The sequence below is a fragment of the Pollicipes pollicipes genome, unplaced genomic scaffold, assembly GCF_011947565.3.
Source record: "Pollicipes pollicipes isolate AB1234 unplaced genomic scaffold, Ppol_2.1 Scaffold_4740;HRSCAF=5597_pilon_pilon_pilon, whole genome shotgun sequence".
NCBI classification, from domain to species: domain Eukaryota; kingdom Metazoa; phylum Arthropoda; class Thecostraca; order Pollicipedomorpha; family Pollicipedidae; genus Pollicipes; species Pollicipes pollicipes.
The window spans coordinates 10227662-10249509 of NW_023596545.1; the positions used below are offsets into that span (position 1 = coordinate 10227662).

Consider the following 21848-nt stretch of genomic DNA (forward strand, 5'->3'; position numbering starts at 1 on the left):
GCGGAAGACATAGACAAGAGGCGAAGCACGGCTGGACCACCAGAGCGTCCCACCCCTCCAGCCCGAGGCCGGACCCCCATCGTCAGTAGGCGCGTCGCTGGGCTTCAGGGCGTTGACCAGCAGCAGCAGGTGGAGAAAACGACGCCGGTGACAGTTCGGCCACCTGGCGGCCCGAGTACAGGCTCACCAGCGTGCTGTCCACGGCCAGGAAGGCGTGGGCGCGCGGCCCCGACGGCAGACCGGTCACCACCCGCTGCAACACAGGGACCAGTCACCACTCACTACCACATGAACCAGTCACCACCTGCTGCAACGCAGGGGTAGGCCACCACTCGCTACCACATGAACCAGTCACCACCTGCTGCAACGCAGGGGTAGGTCACCACCCGCTACAACGCGGACCAGTCACCACCCGCTGCAACACAGGGACCATTCACCACCCGCTTCAACACAAGGGTCCAGTCACCACTCGCTACCACATGAACCAGAAACCACCTGCTGCAACAGAGGGGCAGGTCACCACCCACTGCAACACAGGGACAGGTCACCACCCACTGCAACACAGGGACTAGTCACTAGCCAACAAAGCATCACAAACCATCACAACACAGGAGACAAAACTTACAGGCATGCCACTTTGACTGCATCACTGAAGCCCACAAGCACTGGTGACTGATAACTGCACAAATAGCATCACTGATAAAGTGGGTCATCTCAGCAGCATTGCTCATCACAAGGACCAATAACCAGCAGCTGCCACGCATGAAACACAAGGCGCAGAGGTGGGGACAGGCCAGACTCTCCTTGCCGGAACAGCCAATCAGACCGCCTCCCATCACCCCGCCGTCCTCCCAGTCGAGCGGCGCGGCACTGAGCCCCGCCACCGGCGCGGCCGGCCCCGGCGCCAGCAGCGCCGCCTCTGGCCGCGCCGGCCGAACAGGCGGCGCCGCTGTCGCCGCCCGCACCTGCAGCACGGAGACCATCTTGTTCTGGACGTCGTCGCCGATGATGAGCCGCTCCACGGCCTCCACGTGGTAGGCCTGGCTGCTGCGCTGCAGCTCGCAGTAGGAGGTGAGCATGTCGGCCAGCTGGCGCGAGAGCGAGGCGTCGCTCGACTTGAGTCTGCCAGCAGATGGTGGCATCAGCAGAGGCCTGGGCTCTTGGCACGGACGGCCCCCGGGGCGCGTCCCAAATAACATCCATTTGAGTGTGCAGAGTGTAAATATAAACACATTCTATAAGAATCTGGCTCCGCGGCGTCCCTTACGCGCGCAACACTTCATTGGCTGCTAAATATGTTGTTCTCTGACCCCAAGCTCTGACACATGACCTGCCCGGCCGAACTTCAAAGCCCGTGGCGCCTAGATGAGAGGCTGGCCGCCGTCCGGCTCAACACTGATCGGCCAGTCTTCAGTAAGGGGAGGAGCAACAGGCAGTGGCCGCCCAGCCGGACACGATGGCACGGACAAAATATCGATATTCCTGCCATCCAAGTGGCTACATTTTGCCACAATGATGCCCAAACAGGCTGTGCGCTAGCCGTTTAGAAGCTTACAATTTAACGCTTAGAAGATGAATCACGGCGAAAAAAAATGTGACAATCATAGGCCACTCTGTCGTTTTTCAATGCCACTTTTTGCGACGAAAATATTGCAAAAAACGTCACAGTGGCGGCGCTCAGCACCACCACCGTATCGCCGATCCGCTCCCGCTCTCGTCCGTCTCATGGGACGGCATACGTTATCACGGTTCGGCTCTCCCCCTCAGCCGACGGCGTGTAACAGTACCCACCTGGTCAGAACAGGCCCGCAGAGCAGCTTGGCGAGGCTGACCGCCACCGAGATGTACTTCCTCGGCGAGAGCTGGAGTGCTGGCACAGGCACAGGAACTGGTACGTCAGGTAACTGCCGGAAGAGTCGATATGCGTGGCATGCTCAGAGTGGTGAGCAGCTGAACAGCTCTCTCGAAGAGAGGGTTTATATAAAGTCTCGTTTCCTGGTCTGGTTTCTGTCACATCAACCTTAGTAGATACTGCTCGCGCAAATGGTAAATTTAATGATATATTTATAACAAATATATTCGTGCAACCCAGCTTATTGTATTCACGGTAGATTTTGACAATAGCACAACTTTTGCCGTACAGCCTCGGAAGAACATAATGAATTCCTACATCAACGTCCCAGCATTGCCCATACCAAGAGCCATAGTTTGACTTCAAAGCCTATCAGACGGAGATGCACGAGGGTTACTAATAGATTTGACCTGCAGCATTTGCAAAAGTACACTCTTTTGCAGGCGGCATACGATAACTACCACATTCGCAATCGTGCAGCGTGTTTTCACATGTACTTACTTGCTGGTCCAGCATTACAGTATTGGCACCAGGAGCGCAGCTCTACAGGGGGGGTGGCAGAGCCCACACGACGTTTCCACTTTAGATGATTCCCGACAGAAGTTTTTTCATCGGCGAATGCATTACTCACATGCCCCCCCCCCCCCCCGGGCTTCCTTCGGAGATCCGGCTGCGCCCCTGATCCGAACCATTATCACACCAATGCCTGTGGTCCTGCTATATCACAGCTATCACTCAACATATTTTTGTGCACAGGCTTCCACATAGCGACAGCGAAACATACACAAAGCAGCAGCAACTATATGCACAGATTAGCTGAGGCCACATATCTGACCGAGGCACCGCGGCGCCATCGCTCCTACCCTACGAGTGAGCCCGCTACACCCTCACCCGCTAAGACCGCTGGCACGGCACCACACCACGCACCTTGTCCTGCTCTCGCTCATTTTGGCGCTCATCCTTTCAGCGCTTTCAGGGCGCCAGCTTTCGACAAACCCGGTTTGGCATTGGTAAGTTGTTAGTTGCCGTTCCACTCATACAAATGCCACCCTTTACCCCTCCCTCCATTGTCACCTTTCCATTCAGTTTCTCTGCAGATGGACTCGTGCTAGAACAGACAGCGGCGTGCCCACCTCAGAGAACACCATGAGCAGGCCGTTCTCGCACTCGATGCAGCTGTACGGGTCGTGGAACTCCAGGCCCATGATGCGTTGCGAGGCGAGGAACGGCGAGAACAGCTGCACCAGCACGTCGGCCCGCTCGCTGCGCGTCTCCGGCACCTGACGGACGGTAGACGGTCAGCGCGTGACACGCTGAGGCGCAGCACGGCTGCACACGGGGGCGGGGTAGCACAGCGACAGTACATAAGAGCGGGGTGGAACAGCGGCAGCACACGGGCGGGGGTGGCACGGCGGCAGCACACAGGAACCACAGGGGCAGGGGTGGCACCAGCGGCATCACACGGGGGCGGGGATGGAACAGCGGCATTACGCAGGGACCGGGCAGCACGATAGTACGCAGGGGCTGGTGGCATGGTGGCAGTGCACAAGGGTGGGGGTGGAACCGCAGCAATACAAGAGGGGCAAGGGTGGGCACAACGACGATAAGCAGGGGTAGGGTGGCCACACTGGCAGTAACACAAAGGCATACTGATGGCACTGACCGTCTCAGACCAGGCCGGGTAGAAGAGACTGTTGCGGGCCGACATGCCGCGGATGTGCTGCTCAAAACAGCTCATCGCCGTGCGAGAACACCACATCATTCAGCCGGTCGAAGATGATGGACGCCGAGCATTGGTTTGCAGCAGCCAAAACGAGATGGAGCACTGTGTCTGAAATTGGGAGCAGTCAATAGCCTAAATGTAAAACGGAATTCCACTTCTTCAATGTTATTAACCTTCCCCAATCTGCAAAATATGACTGAGGTTACACGCATCCGGATGGCCGTGTAGATACCCTTTGCTCGGGTGGGGGGGGGGGGCACTTTGACCCCCCCCCCTCCTGAGGATTCAGGAACTAAGAAAGCTAGGCACCACTAAATTTACAGGGTGTGGTTGACCTGCATGTGAACTTACTTAGGTCAAAGTTTTGGGTTCCTAGGTATGACTTTCAGATCAAAAAGGTCAATGAGGTCAGCTCCAGGTTAGTCTCCAAAGTGCTCCAGAGCCAGACAAGCATTCTAAGCAAAGGTCACATTCTCACTAAAGGTGAGTGGACCTTTTGACCTTTTAAAGGTCAAGGTGACCAAAATCATACATGATTGCTCTGCATTTGCACTTGACTAAGCGACAAGATTACACCAGGCAGTATGTTCCTAAAACAAAATGTTGACCTGGGTCATTCTAGGTTAATGACCTATTCTGACCTTTAAGAAGTCCAGGTAAGATGCATAATGCAATTCCTGCTATCAATAAACTCAGAATGAGCACCAGAAACTATCCCATACAGCAAGCTCTAGAGTAACAAAACAGGTTGGTTTTAACCTTGGTGTGGCATTCATACCTGACCTTAGGCCAATGAAATTTGCTCATTCAATTGTTGTGTTGCCCAAGAAAGCATCTCAGATGTATGACTTCATCTAACACTCTGTTGTTGGATCAGATTGAAGGATTACCTAGAAATTGCCTCGGCTGAAACCATGGCCTGACTTTAACCTGCCATAGGCCAGTGACCTTACGAGGTAATCTAAATTTTGCAAGTCAAATGATCCACTATTTAATTGTCTATAGCTATGCAAAATTTGGTGTGTGTGCGCCGCGCCATTCGGAAACCATTCTGGAAAGCCTTAAACCTACTTGTCATAAACATACAAGAGACACTGTAAGTGCTGAGCAAGATATTTGTCAGTCAAGCAGGACACCAATAACATGTAACTTTCAATAAGTGATAGTAAGTCAGGCAAACAGCATTGGAAAATGCATATATATATATATATATATATATATATATATATATAACGATGCCAAAAGTGGTCATAAATCATGTTTACACCCCACCACCATACCCACATATTCATGTGTTTGTTTGTGTTTATATGATCAAAGCCAAGTAGGAGAAATAAAAATCATAGCTTGTTCTAGTGCCAAAAACATCCTGTTACATGCCCAGGCAATGTTGGAAAAATCACTCTTTCCTGGAAAAATGTATGCCACAAGATTTTGTACTCCAAGATTGTGACCAGGTACAATGAAATATTTTGCCTGGGTACAGCACTGTCTGGGTACAGCAAAAACTCACTTAACACATGCCTAAGTTGGGGTCAAATTGACCACCCCCTGAAGGTTTTCCAGAAAGTCTCAGAATGGCAGTGTGGATATACCAGATTTTGCATAGCTGTAGACAACTGAATAGTGGATTATTTGGTATTGAAAATTTAGATGTAACCTGTGAGGTTGCTGAATTACAGCAGGTCAAAGTCAAGCTATGGATTATGCTAAGTCAACTTCTAGGAAATCATTCAACCTGATGCAGCAACAGAGTGATAGATAAAGCCACACATCTCTGAGATAGTTCACTTGGCAACACAATAAATGAATGCACAAATTCCATTGACCAAAGGTCAGTTTTGAAGGTTGGACCAAGGCCAGCATTTATCTCTTTTATCACTCCCAGGCTTGCTGTCTTGGGGTAGCTTCTGGGGCTCACTTCCAATTCATTAATAACAGAAACTGTATTGTAATCTTCCATGAATTTATCAATGATCAGCATAGGTCACTGACCCAAAATGACCCAGCTCAACATTTTGTTTTTAGGAACTATCATATCAACCTATCATAATCTTTATTGATTACTCAAGTCCAAAACTCAAAGCAGTCTTGTATCATTCTGGTCACCATTATATTGAAAAGGTGAAACAAGGTCACCAACCCCCAAATAAGCATGGGACCCTTTGCTTAGAACAGTTGTCTGGGTTCTGGGAGCACTCTGGAGATCAACCCAGTTATTGACATTGACCTTATTTGACCCAAAGGATGCGACCTTAATATATTAAACTTCAACCTAAGTGATTTCAGCATGGGCCAACACATGCTGTAAATTTGGTGTCTCTAGCTCCCTTCATTCCTGAGATCTCAGGTGGTCAAATCCCACCCCCCCCCCCCCCCATCTGAGCGAAGGGCATCCAACCAGCCATCCGGGTGCGTGTAAGGCAACACAGCATGACATAAACAGCCATCACCTGCACCACATCACATACCTAAACCTTTATCCCAGGTAGCCTTTGCTCAGTTGTGCGTTGTCACCGTACTTAGATATATGAACAGGGACGGGAAGAAACCTACCGCACCATAGGGTGCCGTACATTTATACGCAGTGCGTGGCGTGTGTAGGGCCCGGCGCCTACTTTTATCGGGCAGGGTGCCCACAAACCCACCTCACCTATCTACGAGATCCGACCTCCCAACGTAACACTCAAGAGCTCCGACGCAAGGCGATATTTCGATGTTACGCAATCCATGACGATACATAAACAAGGCGATGCAGCCCGTTCAGGTGTTGTGTACCAGTTGCGCATTAAATGTACTCATCTACAGTGCTACCAAATACTCGAGTTTCAGTTGAGTTAAACAAGATAACATGGGTTCGCTAGGCGCTGTGACAAATATGATGGGCGCTGGAAGCACCGTGGGTGTCGAGCGATCTGCGCCGCCAGTGCGTGGTCTCACACGGTGCCTCCCCCCCCCACCCCCCCACATGACCTATGATCCACAGCGCAAGAACGAGGCATGAATTTGAATTCCTGCCTAGGCGACCTCACAGCGTTTCCTTACACCACAGGCGCAACGGTGGCTTTCAAATGGTCGCACCGAACCTCCGAATGCCCTTCCGCTTTTCTAACAGTAAATCAATAGCACTGTTCTCTCAATTGTGCCAGCACCAATTCAGAATGTAGCGAGATGAGCATACATTGTATTAAGTGCAGTCTAAATGATGCGCTTTGTCGCCAACAGGTACAAAATATACATGAGCGTTGCACGGGGATAACTTGCCGCGAGATCTGTACAGTGACGCCCGTCTCGCATTCCACGCCCACACTTCCGGAGATCACGGCCTCGGTCAGCAGCTGCTGCCACCGCCATCAGCGACCACGAGCCGCGCAAAGATCGTCCGCACAGGCAGCGATCAGCTCTGCGCAGATCACAGGTCGCGCGACGTGGCTAGCGGCTCGCAGATGCGGGTCACACGGGCGCAGCCGGCGGCACTTCTAACAGCACACCCGTGACAACGTAAGAATATCGACCGGCACTGGAAGGCACATAGAGATCACTGGATGAGCGACCACGTTCTGGCCCAACCGAAGGCTGCTAGGAACCCGGTCTCTTTTTTAGATGGCCTCCACGCATTAAAGTAACTTACATCCGCACACACGTTCAGATTGAAGTGAGACAGCAATGCACCATAGAAAAACATCCCTACGCACTATGACATTAGGTCAAAACTTCAAAATACAGTTATTCACGCAGCATACAACGTCCATGTATCTATCACCTGCACACCCAAAACCAACCAACAGTGTACAATAGCTGAACGTTCAGTTCGTATCCTGAGGATCGGACGACAACAGTAAGGAACTACACGATGCAGAAGTTGCAAAAGCGCAGAGCGGCGTGCTTCATTTTCACCCTTCTTTCGCGAGCCCAAGGCCGTCTCTTCACAGCACCGGTCATAAGAGCACGAGACGCCAGGAACCATTGGGGCTTCAACGACAAGCCGCCCCCGGTCTGCACTCACAGCAGCCGCCGATACACGTGGTGCACCCAAAACCCAGCCCTCAGGAAAAGACAAGGCCCACACGGCCCCAACTTCACGACAGGTGACCGCACGACACAGGCAGCTGCCGCTTGTAGCTGCGTGACGCTCCGGCGTCGCGCAGGAGCGCCGTTATACAGGCGAGCCTACCGCCGGCGGAGCTCCCGTCCACAGAAGTCCAGCGACGGTCAGTCTCAGGCGCCTGTGCCATGAGCAGGGGTCAGCCAGCGCCTGTCCCATCAGCAGGGGTGTACCCGTCATCGTGTCCCGGGGACGGATACCGACCAGTCTCACGCGTTCGCCCACCTCACACCTCACACGTCCTTCGGCGCGGCCCTGCGAGATGACGAAACGAAACCTCAGGCGGCGGTGCGGCCCACGGCACCTGTCTGGGGCGCCGACGGCCCTGCGAGGAGTGGACCCACACGCACAGAGGCTGCCCAGTCGGCAGCGCGCCGCCTGGACTGGCGCACCAACCGCGATCAGATGCCGAGCCCGTCGTAAGCGGGCAGCACCGGCGGCGTGGCTGGCTCGGCGGACTCTCCGTGCTCGGCGGCGGCGAACAGGCCGCTGTCGGGGGCGGCCAGCTCCACGGCGCCGGCCATTTCCCGGAACACCTCCCCGTCTCCGTCTGGTAGAGCGCCGCGCCATCCTCGGCCAGCGTCTTGTACACGGTGACGCCCGTCTCGGTGCGGTACACCTCCAGCGGCCAGGCCAGCGCCTCCTGCACGTCCGTCACCGGCATCACGTTCACCATGTAGTAGCGGTCGTCGCCGGCGGCCGGCGGCGGCACGGACGGCGCCGCGGGCACCTCGTGCGTCTCGTGCACTTTCGCGTGGTCGCGCAGATTCTCGCTGCGGCTGAAGGCCTTGCCGCAAGCGGCGCAAACGTACGGCTTCTCGCCGGTATGCAGGCGGGCGTGGCGCGCCAGGATCTTGGCCAAGGTGAACGTCATGCCGCACACGTCGCAGGAGAAGGGCCTCTCCCCGGTGTGCACGCGCCGGTGGTCGCGCAGCTGGCAGTGCTCTCGGAACGTCTTGCCGCACTGCTCGCAGCAGAACTGGCGCTCGCCGCGATGGCCGCGCTGGTGCTTGTAAAAGTTGGAGACCGTGGCGAAGCCCTTACCACAGTCGTCGCACTTGTAGGGCTTCTCGCCCGAGTGGAAGCGCTTGTGGATGTTGAGGTAATAGGCCTGCTTGAAGGTCTTGCCGCACTGCTCGCAGCAGAACGGCTTGTCGGTCGAGTGCACGCGCTTGTGCACGCACAGGTAGGACTGCTGCGCGAACGCGCGGCCGCAGTCGTCGCACTTGAACGGCTTGTCTCCCGAGTGCAGGCGCCGGTGATTGGTCAGCGTCGAAAGCAGCGCGAACTGGCGGCCGCATACGTCACAGCCGTGCGGCTTCTCGCCCGTGTGCGTGCGCGCGTGTATCTTGATGCTCGCCAGGTACTGGAACTGCTTGTGGCAGAGCACGCACTGATAGGGGCTAGGACCGTCCACGCGCCGCCACAGCGCCGGGTCCGGCTGGCGCGCGCGCGCCGGCCGCGACTGCTTCGCCGCGCCTCGCGCACTCGGAGCCTGCGGGACAGCCGAGAGTGAGGTGAAGAGTCGAGCACACGGCGATAGAAACACAACGAACAGTTCACGATACCCAGTCAAACGTGGTAACATGGAAAAAGACGCATGTGCGGCGAATGCCAGCAGTAATTAAACAAAAGCTATTGCAAACGTGGTGACTGCTGTCGGCAATATTCTATTCCAATGTGTACACAATAATACATGTAATTCGATAAGCAATGCACTAATATACAATTCACACACACTCATTACCCACCACAAGCAAAGGACCTGCGCTAACACGAACGCCAAACGGAAAAACCCATGACAAGGGATGTCACATAAGCAAGATCGGATACATGCGATTGAGTATGCTTTCAAACAAGATGATGGCACAGGATCACTGGATGCATCATTTGCGACCAATCCGTATACAGGAGCTTTCATTACCTTAGCTTTTTCGGTGTGCTTTGATGCCATCTCCACGTCACCCTCTACCTTCACGGCGATACCGCCTCCGGGCACACGGCACTCTGCAAACATGGGACATCAGCAAGAGGCACGACGGGCATACAGCGAACGTCAAGAGTACCAGGAAAACAGCCCAGCATGGAAACAATCTGTAGCCCTGATCAGCCTGAGCGGGTCAGACCATTCGGCCGACATCATGGTTCATGACCCACGATCCGTTTTGGATAATCAACCAAGATTCCTGCTGGGTAATTATCCATGGTTCCTGCCAGATAATCGTACATGCTTTGATGAAACATTTTGTGCTTCGATCTATGCTCTGCTGTTCCAACCGAAAGATGATTCTCAATTCATCATTTTCCAATGCGCTCTAAGTTACGTTTACTGTAATCTAGCTACTTTCGATACACAATCATGTCGGTCTCATGCTTTTGATCCCTTCCGTTACATACTATTCGGATCCGGGGTTGATCTGCATAAATAACTGGTAAATGAGCGAGCAGAGGGCTTGGCAATCTAACTTTCCCCAAATGTGTTTCTAACGGCTCTCCACTGACACTTCTTTGTAGACTTTGGTAAACCCACTAGTCGGCGGTGGCCCCTACTGCCTGAGGTCGAAAACCGTTGACCTTGGCCCGTGTCATCGTCTTAAACTAGAGACTGTGAGACATTAGGTGTTTTCATGTATTGGGTTCCTGCCTTTAGTGTGTCATTGCGGTGCACTCAGCTGCTGACGCATCTAGTGTCGCTTGCGTTTCACCCCGACAGGGAGAGCGGGTACCGCGGCGAAGTAGATCCGGTGCCTCCTATTTGCCTCCCGGAGGTACAGCTTAGCCCCTTCACTACCAGTGCCCTTATGTGTAACAATATATTAGGTGTTGCAGTAAACTAGAGGTCTTGACGCATTAGGTGTTCTGATACATTACACGTTTCGATGCATTAGATGTTTTGATGCATAACTGGTTAGACACTAGAGATCACAAAACATCACTCAACGCTTAGGTCGCGCCGTCAACCGGATCGTACCGCTGAACGTGCCGCCGGGTCCTGTCGCCTGGTGCTGGTCGGTCGGCCCCCGCGGCCGGTCCGTCTCAGCGGCGTCGGGCTGTTCGGCAGCCGGTGCCGGTCCCACCCCGGCAGAGGCGTCCCGGGACGGCGCCTCGCCGCTGGGCAGGTCCGCAGTGGCAGCCACTCCAACGCCCCCTGCATCGCCCGGGAGCTCCCCTGCAGCCGGCGGCGGCGGCTCCGTCGAGCCGCAGGTGTTCGCCTTCTCATCAGGCGGGCAGGCGCCGCCCAGCGCCTCTTCCCCCGCCGCCTCGTCTTCTGCGGCAGGCGCCTCTGCCTCCTCGCCGTGGCCCGCCGCCGGCCGCCGGCCGCGACTGCGCGCGCTCTGGTCGAGGGCGCGCCGCAGCTGGCGGCGCAGTCCGTCGGCGCGCGACTGCAGCTCGTCCAGCTCGTGGACGAGGCGTGAGCAGGCGAGGCAGAGCACGGCCTGGCGCGGCGGCGGCGTGCCCGCCAGCTCGCCCAGCAGGCCGCTGAACGGACGCCGCGAGAGCCGCGCGGTCAGCTGGCGGACGCTGCGGTGCGGCGGCGACCAGACGGCGTCGCAAACCAGGCAGGCCGGCCCGGCCGGCGCCATGCTCGTACTCGCCACTGCGCTGCCCTGCCACCACATGGAGAGGAAACACTAAACACTGATGCCATGTGGGCACACCGAATATTGCATGGCATGATAATAGTGCAATCTATGGTAACATAGTAGATTGAGTATGGCTTTGGTTCTAAGTATTGCTTATGATGAATGATGATGTTCAAGATCTCATACATAGATCAGTGGGTGGGCATACTGTGTGTAATTAAGGGAAAGATGCTGCAAATACCAGTCAAAGCAACTGGTATTTGCAACATACTGGTACTTATTTTAATATCAGAAGACTAACATAAGCTGTGTCATAATATCTTATAAAAGGGTTTACATAAACTTACATGAATAATAGACCTGCAAAAAACATAACACAAGCACTCTGTGCCAAGAACTGGCATACTTATTGTAATTTTGCTGAAAGGCAACTTACCTCACACATCAAGAGCAGCTTATGCTGTTTAATGAAAATTAAAAATTGTTACACACAAAATCTTGCAGTATTATGTCATTCTTCAGTGTCAACCTGGCAATAATAATGAAGACATTAGATAACCTGAGATTTTTAATGATGCAAGAGAACACAAGTTTTGCACCCTTCATACAAAACTTAAAACATCTTAACATACCATTATTCAACATTCTAATGACTTGGGTCAATGGAGAGGCCTTCACCAGTGCCAATCTCCCACACACCTAAATTCTCCATCATCAAAACATGGAAAAACCAATATTAATCAAATGCAAACCACCACTTACCTCATCATGCAGTTGTGCCATGGACATGGTGTGCTCATATGACACATATGATTACTAGTGAAGTTTGATCGCAATGGCAAGGGACCATCTTCTTGAATGGGTCACATGCTGATCCAATAATGACAAAACTAAGTTATTCATGTTAATTCATCACAGACTGCTTCAGTTAGGATGACCTACTGATACCTTTAAGAAAATGGACAACCACGATAGTTTGAGCACTCTTTACATGTAAAACAAATTACCTGAAGAAACAGGACTTACAAAAAAGAACAACTGTGCTACCCATAGCCCAGTTAACAAAGTCCCACATGCTTGTATGATGTACCATGCTCCAAATTCAGAAAGGGTCAAAATGTGCATAATTTTCAAATATTTAATTGAAAACATACCCAGGGAGCAGCTCACAATCACTTGCACACCACAACAGTTTTTTAATACACTGCCTATTCACACACTGAAATTTGTGGTGACCACATCCCAGACTCAAGGCTCTTGAATTTAGAGCATACATGGTCCAAGCCTGTGGCCAGGATGTCACTGCTATGCTGAAGATGTTCAACATAACATGCATTTTTGGGGCCTGGCCAATGACAGGCATCAAAATCTGATAACTTGTTTGATAAATATGATGTTATACACACCCCTTCCCACCTCAACAAAACACCTGCATCGGCAGCAAAGGAGATAACTTAGCTTTAAAATTTGACAACTTATCACATCTGATAATTCTGATGTTCTAAGCACACTTCCCCACCTTACCAAACAAACGCATCAGACGCACAACAGATCAGGCATGTACCTCTGTGTTATCAACACACAGCTATCCGCGTAGACACGGCTAAAAAGCCACACGCGGCACCAAAGCCGTATCAGAGATAATCACCAATTCACCACCTGTTGCGACAAAGCATGTGTGCCCTGTCCCCTCTGCCCTACGCTACACAGATGGCCTGAGGGCATCATATTTGTCTCTCGCCATTCACTTTAGCATCAGAACTCTCCGACGGTCCACTTCTTCTTTTTATGTCAGTCCTCGGGACGCGAGGCAGCGAGTTCGGACTGCATGCGGAGTTTGCCGCCGTCGGTTTCGCACCAACTTTCCCGTGCGTGCAATAAATCAAACTGTGTAGTTAACGCCGTGAGTGTGTGAGTATTAAAATAACCATAGAATATTTTCATTCCACACAAATAAATTATTAATCTTTGAAGCCCGCACCAAATATTAAACATCGTAGCGATATTGCTGTTTTTTCCTGCGCTGCAAACTTCCCATTTTTCGTGTCGATACTCTCCAACTTAATCGGACACTGAACATCTGACCAGGGTGGAGCCTATTGTATTCGCGAAATGCATTACAATCGATCAAAAATACGCACAATAAGGCGGCTGGCCTGTAAATTGCACACCCATTCTCAGACCGTACACACACACAGCCAGCGCCTTCTCTCACGCGTGCCGACAACTCCTGCCCCCCTGAGTCGGGCAAGGACTAGCACTGCACTCCCTGACAGCACACCTAGCCGCGCGCGGCCTGTCTGGCCGGGTGCGCCAGCTCCGCGGGCCGCGCGGTACCACACAGGCCGTCCGTATCACAAAACACAACGGAAGCTAGCGGGTCGGCGCGGGCCGGCTCCTCACGAGCTGCTCGACTGGGGCCGGGGCGGCTCCCGCTCCCGGTTCCAGTCCTGCAGCCCCTTGGGCAGCTGGGTGTCCTCCTCGAACGAGCCGGTGCCCTCGACGAACTCCTCGTAGGTGGACTTCTCCTTGAAGGGGCGCGGCCCGAGGAGTTCGATCATGTCGTCTCGCGCCAGGATCTCCTTCTGGAGGAGACGCAGCGCCACCTGCGGAGAAGCACGGAGCACCAGGTGCGGGACGCATCGACCGAGAGCCTCCGGCCATCACTATCCACGAACACGTCGCAGAGATCTTCTCTTGTCGCCCTTGAGGAAGTCTCAAAGGCGACACTCATCACAGACAACTCGTGCACCTCGACAGACGTACACCTTGTCTGTCGTACGCTCGTACACAGACAAGTTGTACACCTCGTACAACTCAGCTACTTATGGACAAAAAGCGTAAGCTTCAGGCGTCAAAACCTGTTTGTGCTTGAATGTATCAATGTGTTGGTCGTGCACCATAGCACAAGCGTGTCTCCATCCACACTGTCCAACGAACAGCAGCATCTCGAGACCAACTGTGGTTTGCAGCCGGTGGCGTGGCAGTCCTGTACACCCTGCATCGATGCCCGATCGCTGCGGGAGCACGGAATCAGCTCCGAAACGTCCGCGTCTCGGTAACGACACCGTCACCCTACCACACACAACGGCATCCTGCCGCTCACATCCGCAGATCCCCGGCCGTCACCGGGCCCGCCTGTCCAGCCGGACCGGTCACAGCGCCGCGCTGTATACCGCGCCACACCGCCCCGCCGCCACCCACCTTCTCGACGTCGTCCTTGTGCTTGGTGAGCAGCGCCATCGTCTTGTCGAAGGCGCTGGAGATGATGGAGCGCACCTCGCTGTCGATCAGCTGCGCCGTCTCCTCCGAGTACGGCTTGTCGATCACCATGTCGCCCGGCTGTGGCATCTCGAAGCTGACGTTGCCCACCCGCTCGTTCATGCCGAACTGGGTCACCTGGGCGTCACAAGTCACGAGAGTTCAGTGCCCGGTCACCCGCTGGGGTGGGAGCTGGTGCCTTACTTGCAGGGCGTGGTGCGCCGGGCCGCAGTGTTGCCCTGTTGCCGATACCGTATCGTCGCAAAAAGGCTATCCACCAATCACACATGGGGCAGTTGCCTTCCATCAGCCACACCCAGACGACAGACTGGTTGACCAGGACCAGAACAGTCAGCTTTGCACACAGCGATGCCAATGAGACCAGCGACGGCATGCTGGGCACATGCGCCAGCAGCCCACCGGCGCAAGGCTATCCGCTACAACGACCGGCGCAGCGTCAACCGCTGACGCCGATGTGGTGAGACATGATGCGACAACCTATGCCGGCTGTCTGAAACTGCTTCTACTGAAAGCAATGGCAGGCTACGATGCCAAACTACTCTTATACGCGCACTGCACTGAAAAACCAGGGCTTCATTTGTCGGCGGTTGCATGCGAAAGCAAGCAATTATGCATCAGTACGTACGACACGACACTGGTGATTGACACCCTCTCCCCGCGCGCCCCTCCCAGGCCCAGGACCGGCCACGAGTCACCTCTCGCGCACGGCCCACGATTTCTGACCTGGGCGTAAGCGCTCTGCGTGACCTTCTTGAGGTCGTCCTGCGCGCCGGTGGTGATGCGGTTGAAGAAGATGTGCTCGGACACGCGGGCCGCCCAGGGTCATGCACATGCGGTCCAGCAGCTGCTCCTTGGTGTAGAGATACTGCTCCCTGGCAGGTACTGCGCGTAGCCCAGGCCCTTGCCGCGCGGGATGATGGATACCTGGCAGGCGGCAGGTCCGTGTCACGTGCCGAACGTCACCATCATGGAGAGTGGTCAGCGTGGCATATGAAAGGTCACCGGAGCGTTGGCTGAAGACGGCTCAGACCGCTAGGCAGGTGGCCGGGGCAGACTGGTTTTTTTTCTGTACTCGAATCCACCCATCCTCGTGTCCAGTGTGCGCACAGCAACGCCAGTCCATCACGTCGTCATAATCTTTACGGATTTCTGTTATTACCAGGTTGATAAGCTATTAATACCAACGCACCACCTCGGTAAAAACGTACGATACATTGTCAAGGCCTTCCTCTGGCACTGTGGTCATGGCCTTCCCGCCATCTGAAGCCGGTGACGCTGAGCTACCGGCGATGACGTCAGCCGACCAGGACACTGACCTTGAGCAGCGGGTCCGCATGCTCGAGGAACCAGCCGGCCACGGCGTGCCCGGCCTCGTGGTACGCCACCGTGCGCTTCTCGTCCGGCCTGCAGCACCTGGCGGCGGCCGAGCGAAACACGTCACGCGGCCGGGAGCGGCGCTGGTGACGACAGGCTGGGCCAGAGCAGCCGCCACCGCCCGATCACACGGCCGCCTTCGACACGTCAGCCACTGGCGCACATGTGCTTTTCGTATCAGAATGTAAAGGACATTTTACCATGAGAAGTACGCGTCACAGCTTCAGTAAAAAAAATATAATAAAGTTCGCCGTGCTCTCAGGACGTAAACGCGTCCCCCCCCCCCCCCCCCCCCCCCCCCCCCCCCACGCGTCTGCGAGCGCTCGCCTGCGCCGTGGCCCGGCCGGGCAGGCGGCCGGCTCGTTCTCCCCCGCCACCTGCGTCTTCTTCTCCATGCCGGCCACCACGCGCTCGATGGCTTGCTCGAAGTGCTTGAGCACGATGCTGTCGTTGAGGTCGCGAGCGGCGATCAGCGCCGCCTCGTTGCACACGTTGGCGATGTCGGCACCTGGCAGACGCGGTGGGGGACGCGTCAGGTGCTCGGACGGCCGACGCCGGCGTCCATCGTCCCCCAGGTCCCACCCCGGCGCGGCACATACCGATCACGCACAGGGCACACAGAAAGGCCGGGGTTCGAGGACGCTCCGTGATCCGAAACTCGCTCCGTGACGTGTCCAGCGGCCCTGATCTCACAAAGACTGGCACCAGATCAGTCAGAAGCATGAATCAGCGTAGACTGCATTCATTAGCAGCCTCGGGCTAGTGCAGCGGCCCGGCACGTGCCGCCTGTGCTGACGAACCGCCTCCGGACATATCCCGACTACCACCGCTGGCGATCGCCAGCCGCGCGTCACACCCACGGTCGCCGGCGGCCCACCGCGCGCGTCAGGCCCAAACGCCGACCGGTGCTCGGCGGCGGCTGCCTACCGGTGAAGCCGGGCGTCAGCGCGGCCATCTTGCGGGCCAGCTCCTGCTTGTCCAGCTCCGTCTTCAGCTCCTTCAGGTGCACCTGCGGCGGCGCGGGGCGGCCGGTGAAACGGAGCGCCGCCCCACTGCCCAGGGTCAATGTTTCCTGTGCACGGGCGGCTGTTTCCGGACCGGCGGGGCATGCCGACGCCGGGTCCGCACCGGGGCAATGTCGTGGATGTTTGGCAACACAGAGCTGTCCTTGCCCTGAGACTGTTTTCAATGAACCCTGAACTAGAGCACCGTTCGAACCGTCCGACTGTGGACGGAAGGGCGAACCATCCGGCAGCGAACGGAAACGCGAGCCGCCGGACAGTGGACGGGATGACCCAGGCATCACCCTGATCCAACCGAATCGTCATCTAATCCAACATTATTTAAGCCACCCGCAGTTAGCAAACACTACACCGAAATCCGCTCGGCTCACCCGAGGTTTCGCAGAGCAGCCAGCGGCAGGCTGTCGGCCGCCCGCCCCCCTAACCCACCTTGAAGATGGACGCCCTGCCCTTGATGTCGGGCGCCGGCACATATATCTGCCGGTCGAATCTGCCGGGCCTCATGAGCGCGCTGTCCAGGATGTCCACCCGGTTGTGGCCGCCAGCACCACCACGTTGGTGGTCGTGTTGAAACCTGCCGCGGGGCATGCGGAGTGAGACACGACCGCGTGCTTCTGGTCACCACACGGTAACTCGGCCTCGGCGCAAGCTTCAGCGGACGAGGCCATGTTTGTCTGACGCCGTGCTTTAAGCACTGCCTGCGCCATGCGATTGGGCGGGCAACTAAAAGTCGCAATGGCTTTCAAGGCCTTGACGCCCCCGACGTTCATTATTCACAGCGCCGTCGTGCTTCCCCCGGGACTTTCCGGTCCGAGCCGGCCACGTCACCACCGGAGACCAGCCTCCATCAAACAAGGCCGGCGGGGGAGCGCGCCCCGAGCCGAGCCCCGGGGAGCGGCGCGGCGACGCGCCACCCACCGTCCATCTCCACCAGCAGCTGGTTGAGCGTGTTCTCCTGCTCGGAGGCGCCGCCCAGGCTGCGGCCGCCTCGCTTCCGGCCCACCGCGTCAATCTCGTCGATGAAGAGGATGCACGGCGCGTGCTTGCGAGCTTGGGCGAACATGTCGCGCACCTGGAGACGGCAGCGAGCCGGGTAAAAGTGGCGGGACCGACAGACTGCGGCAAGCATCGGCAAGCTGTGTGTTTGGATAGCTGTAGGTGGAGCCTACACCCAGCCAAGTACCGGCCATAACACGTGAAGGTTGGGACAAAAACCCCACCCATATATGATACTAACAAGCCCGCAAAATACTCCTCCCGAATAAGCAAAACTCATAATTACCGACGCACTTTTCACACCAATATCCCCCCATCCCAATTCGCCTCCATCGCCCTGAAGCCCAAACTACGCCTATCATGAGCTTCATCCACGCTGCACCATGACCTGGCAGGCAGAGCGGCGCCCGCCACCGGCGCCGAGCAGAGTCGAGCCCGTACCCGGGAGGGGCCGACACCGACGAACATCTCGAGGAACTCGGAGCCTGAGACGCTGATGAAGGGCACAGCAGCCTCGCCAGCCGTCGCCTTGGCCAGCAGCGTCTTACCCGTACCAGGAGGGCCTGCAGACACGGACCAGAGGTCTCTCACAAAGAAAACATGCACACAAAAAACACGCACGGTGGCCTAACCACCCGGCTTCGATACTCCTCACCTCGGTTTCATCACAGTTCCACGTCCCATTGATGGCATAGCTTCATCGGACAAACTGGTTATGACGAGCACCTGAGGTCATTCATGTAGGGAAGTATAAAAGTTTGGTAGCAGAAGTCAGCCCTACCTGTGAGCATGGCTCCCTTGGGAATTTTGGCTCCCAGCTCCATATACTGCTGCGGGTGCTTCAGGAAGTTGACAAACTCCATTATCTCAACCTTGGCCTCTTCACATCCAGCGACATCCCTGACAAACAGCACAAAGCCAATATAACCGAACGCGCATGTCGGTGCAAAGATGCGCCACTCGCTGAAGGCGTTCGCTCGTAAAGATTCATGAAAAGTTTCAGAAGGCCAAACATGCCCTCAGGCTTCGGAACACAGAATGAACTTCGCTCATAGACTGAACGAGGTAAAGGCGAATGACGAGAATCGAAAGGCACCATGATTCAGTTTGACCCACGTACACTAATGTCACCACATCTCACTGCAGCCCAGGCACTGATCACCGATGCGATTGACGCATGTCGCCTCCCAGCTGCTGCTCGCCCCAGCACGGACCTGAACTGACGCCGATCTCTTCCGGGTTGATCAGCTTGGCCGTGGACTCCATGACGCCGCCAAACAGGCCGCCACCGCGCTTGCCGCCGGCGCCGCCGCCGCCGCCCATCATGGTCGCACCCCGTCGAAACATATAGACGGCGAAGCCTGGCGGGCGCGCCGGGACGGGAGGGCGTCAGAGGCCGCGCGGCGGCCGACGACCGCGCCGGACGAGCGCACACGCGGCGCGCGTGCCAGGGTGGGCGAGCGCGACTGGGATCGGCGCGACACAGCGTGCGGGTCCCCATGTGGCCTCACGGGCACTTCGCGCGCGCCGCGGCCACAAATCGGGCAGTCGCCGTAAGCGACAGCGGATCCAGCGAGGCGGTGCGGACTGGCCGGCGCAGCTCCCGAAACAGCGGGCGCGTCGAGCGCGAGCAGCGCGGCCGGGCAGCGCCCGCCGCAGTGACCTACCGAGTATGAGCAGCGTGGGTAGGAAGCTGAGTACGCTGCTGGCCTCCAGCTCCTGCTTGTAGACGACCGGCACGTAGTTGGGAGGCTCGATGCTCATCTCGGCTTGCACGTTCTCCAGATTGCGCTCGAACGCGTCCACCGAGCCGATGTTGAACCACAGCGTCGTCTGTTGGCGGACGCGTGACTTTGGTCGGTCTATCGAGGGGCAGAGCATCGGTGCTGCTCGCTGACGCAGCAGGGCAAGCTATGACAAGAGGTCCGCTGCTTCCGAAAAGTGCTTCGCAGTATTTCACGTGCAATCTATGTCTGGCTTGCATAAGCAACTCGCCACAAATTCGCACAAACTGTGAACATGATGGATAAAGAGCATAGCATAACTCACGGCTCCCTCGATGTTGCTGCCAGGCTGTAGCCGCACGCGCACCCACTTCTTGTTGACAACCTCCAGCTTGTCAACCATGCCGCGGCCCAAATAGCTGCACAGAGAGACTGTGGTCATATGCGCGTCCACAGCAAGCCAACTCAAACACTGGTGAAAAACAACATGCGCAGCAAACAGACGCAGCGCACAACGCGATGGCGGACGCTGTCAAACACACGCACGGAAGCGCCAGCGATACGTCTGCGTCCAGGCAAAAGTACATGATAATATGATGCACCTGTGTCATGGAGAATTTCCCACCGGCACACCCTAAATTCAGTACATTCACACCTCACGATTCAGACTCCTTGTACATGTCAAACAGAGGCACTACCCTGGAAGGGCAGTGCCATTACAGGACCAGGGCAGGAAGGATACTGCACTGCCCTTTTGGCTACCTGTCCCCGCATCAGCCCAAACTACGCCTAAGTATCCCGAATCGACACGTTGCATGCTGATCGTGACGGACCTGTTGGAGAACTCCTTCCACGTGATCTCCTTGTAGCCGACGTCGTACATGGCGGCGCCCAGCGCCACCACCGTGCAGCCGGCCACCACGTACAGCACCATGCGCGCCTGCTCGCTGCTGCCCTGGTCGCCGGGCTTGCCCCTGCCAAGGGGGCAAACGCCGCGTCACGGGCGATGGGCGCTGGCGCTATGGTGACGTAGTAACGGTACCCAGAGTCTCGTTCATGTTTATCAGTGAACTAAGCTGTATGCTAGCAGCCTTTAGCCACACATAGTCTGTATATCGTCGACCACACCACAATAACACACTGCAATCCAGCCAAAGTGTCCACCTATGCCCTTGGTAACGTGACGGCTGCCGAGTTTACCGTATAGCCCCACTCACTTCATTCCTGGCCCGCCAAAGTTTATCTTGAACGACCACATGGGGTCCTTGGCGGCGTCTTTGCGGCCAGCACCGCCCCCGCCGCCGCTGCTGCGGGATGGTGGCGGCGGCGGAGGTGGCGCCTTGCCTTCCTTTCCAGCAGCCTCCTTGCCGCCAGCCATTCTTGGGCTTGAAATATTCTCAAAGCCTTCAGGCGGCTTGCAGCGGCGCAGATGGCCACCCAGCAGTGCTTCGAACCGGGACGAGATGTGGGCAAGCGAGCGCCTGGATAGTGGCAGCTGAAGGGCCAGCACAATGTCAGTGGCATGCTGATGTAGTACACCATGGTGCCCCTTGCCTGAAGCCATAAAATGCATGTGGAAACAACAAACTGGAATGCTTAACAACAGCTGTTTGTTAGGTTTCTGCTAGGAATTGAACTAACATCACAGTGCAAGATATTTAACATCTCAGTATAAGATTTTCCCAAAGTACATATTATTCTGCATTGCAGCCCTAATCAGACAAGACAACAACAATGCAATTACTTTGGCATTATATGTAATAAGAGAACAGCTCAGGTATAAGTTTGAATCTGCAATGCCAGAATGAAATGCCCATCTTGATATGTTAATCTTTGGAGCACCTGTGTTTGAATTCACCCACTTATTGTGTGGTGGGTTTGAGTGGCTTCAGGAATTTACTGTTTGTCCATAGCCAGGATGGCCAATGGCTAGTGGCACTAAGCACCAGTAAATATCTGGTAATATCAGAAGGCATGATGGACCATCACAACCATTGTGGCACATTATGTTTTTGCCTCTAAATTCTGCAGTTGACCAAGAACTTGGATGGGGCAGTTTAGTTACAGTGCAGACCATGCATGCTGCTTCGCATAAGTGCTGATCCCAGCAATCCACCTAATCTTGACTGGAAAAATTATACTTTGCATGAATTTACATCTTGCACTGAATTAATTCACTTTCCATC

The 21848-nt window shown here is 55.5% G+C and overlaps 3 protein-coding genes and 1 long non-coding RNA gene across 4 annotated transcripts in view; all 4 read right to left on the reverse strand.

The window, feature by feature from the left end:
* The window catches only part of LOC119099026 (Hermansky-Pudlak syndrome 1 protein homolog), a 27793-nt gene extending 25933 nt beyond the window's left edge, over positions 1-1860 (reverse strand). The window contains exons 1-2 of the mRNA XM_037222072.1: positions 1792-1860; positions 966-1122 (exon numbers count right to left, since the gene is read on the reverse strand). The gene's annotated coding sequence lies outside the window, so the exon portion shown is untranslated. The remainder of the gene's footprint in view (positions 1-965; positions 1123-1791) is intronic.
* LOC119099027 (zinc finger protein 420) overlaps positions 1-10711 on the reverse strand; it is a 14768-nt gene extending 4057 nt beyond the window's left edge. The window contains exons 1-8 of the mRNA XM_037222073.1: positions 10652-10711; positions 9605-9687; positions 8217-9175; positions 3516-3585; positions 2986-3132; positions 1792-1904; positions 966-1122; positions 164-253 (exon numbers count right to left, since the gene is read on the reverse strand). Coding sequence (XP_037077968.1) covers positions 164-253; positions 966-1122; positions 1792-1904; positions 2986-3132; positions 3516-3585; positions 8217-9175; positions 9605-9634 — 1566 coding nt within the window. The 5' untranslated portion in view covers positions 9635-9687; positions 10652-10711. The remainder of the gene's footprint in view (positions 1-163; positions 254-965; positions 1123-1791; positions 1905-2985; positions 3133-3515; positions 3586-8216; positions 9176-9604; positions 9688-10651) is intronic.
* A 491-nt stretch (positions 10712-11202) lies between these two features.
* Positions 11203-12955, reverse strand: LOC119099108 (uncharacterized). Its single transcript, XR_005094306.1, has 3 exons — positions 12829-12955; positions 11701-11793; positions 11203-11288 (listed from the first exon to the last, which is right to left on the reverse strand). It is a non-coding gene; the product is annotated as an uncharacterized LOC119099108 (long non-coding RNA).
* A 704-nt stretch (positions 12956-13659) lies between these two features.
* LOC119099106 (AFG3-like protein 2) lies at positions 13660-21029 on the reverse strand. Its single transcript, XM_037222184.1, is given in 19 exon segments — positions 13660-13870; positions 14469-14663; positions 15270-15356; positions 15358-15419; positions 15422-15470; positions 15863-15950; positions 16067-16074; positions 16298-16428; positions 16848-16929; positions 17372-17478; positions 17481-17516; positions 17861-18014; positions 18380-18501; positions 18720-18842; positions 19156-19299; positions 19606-19771; positions 19988-20081; positions 20496-20636; positions 20880-21029. Coding segments are annotated over 19 exon segments (2037 nt in total). The 5' UTR covers positions 20921-21029; the 3' UTR covers positions 13660-13663.
* Positions 21030-21848: the final 819 nt, after the last annotated feature.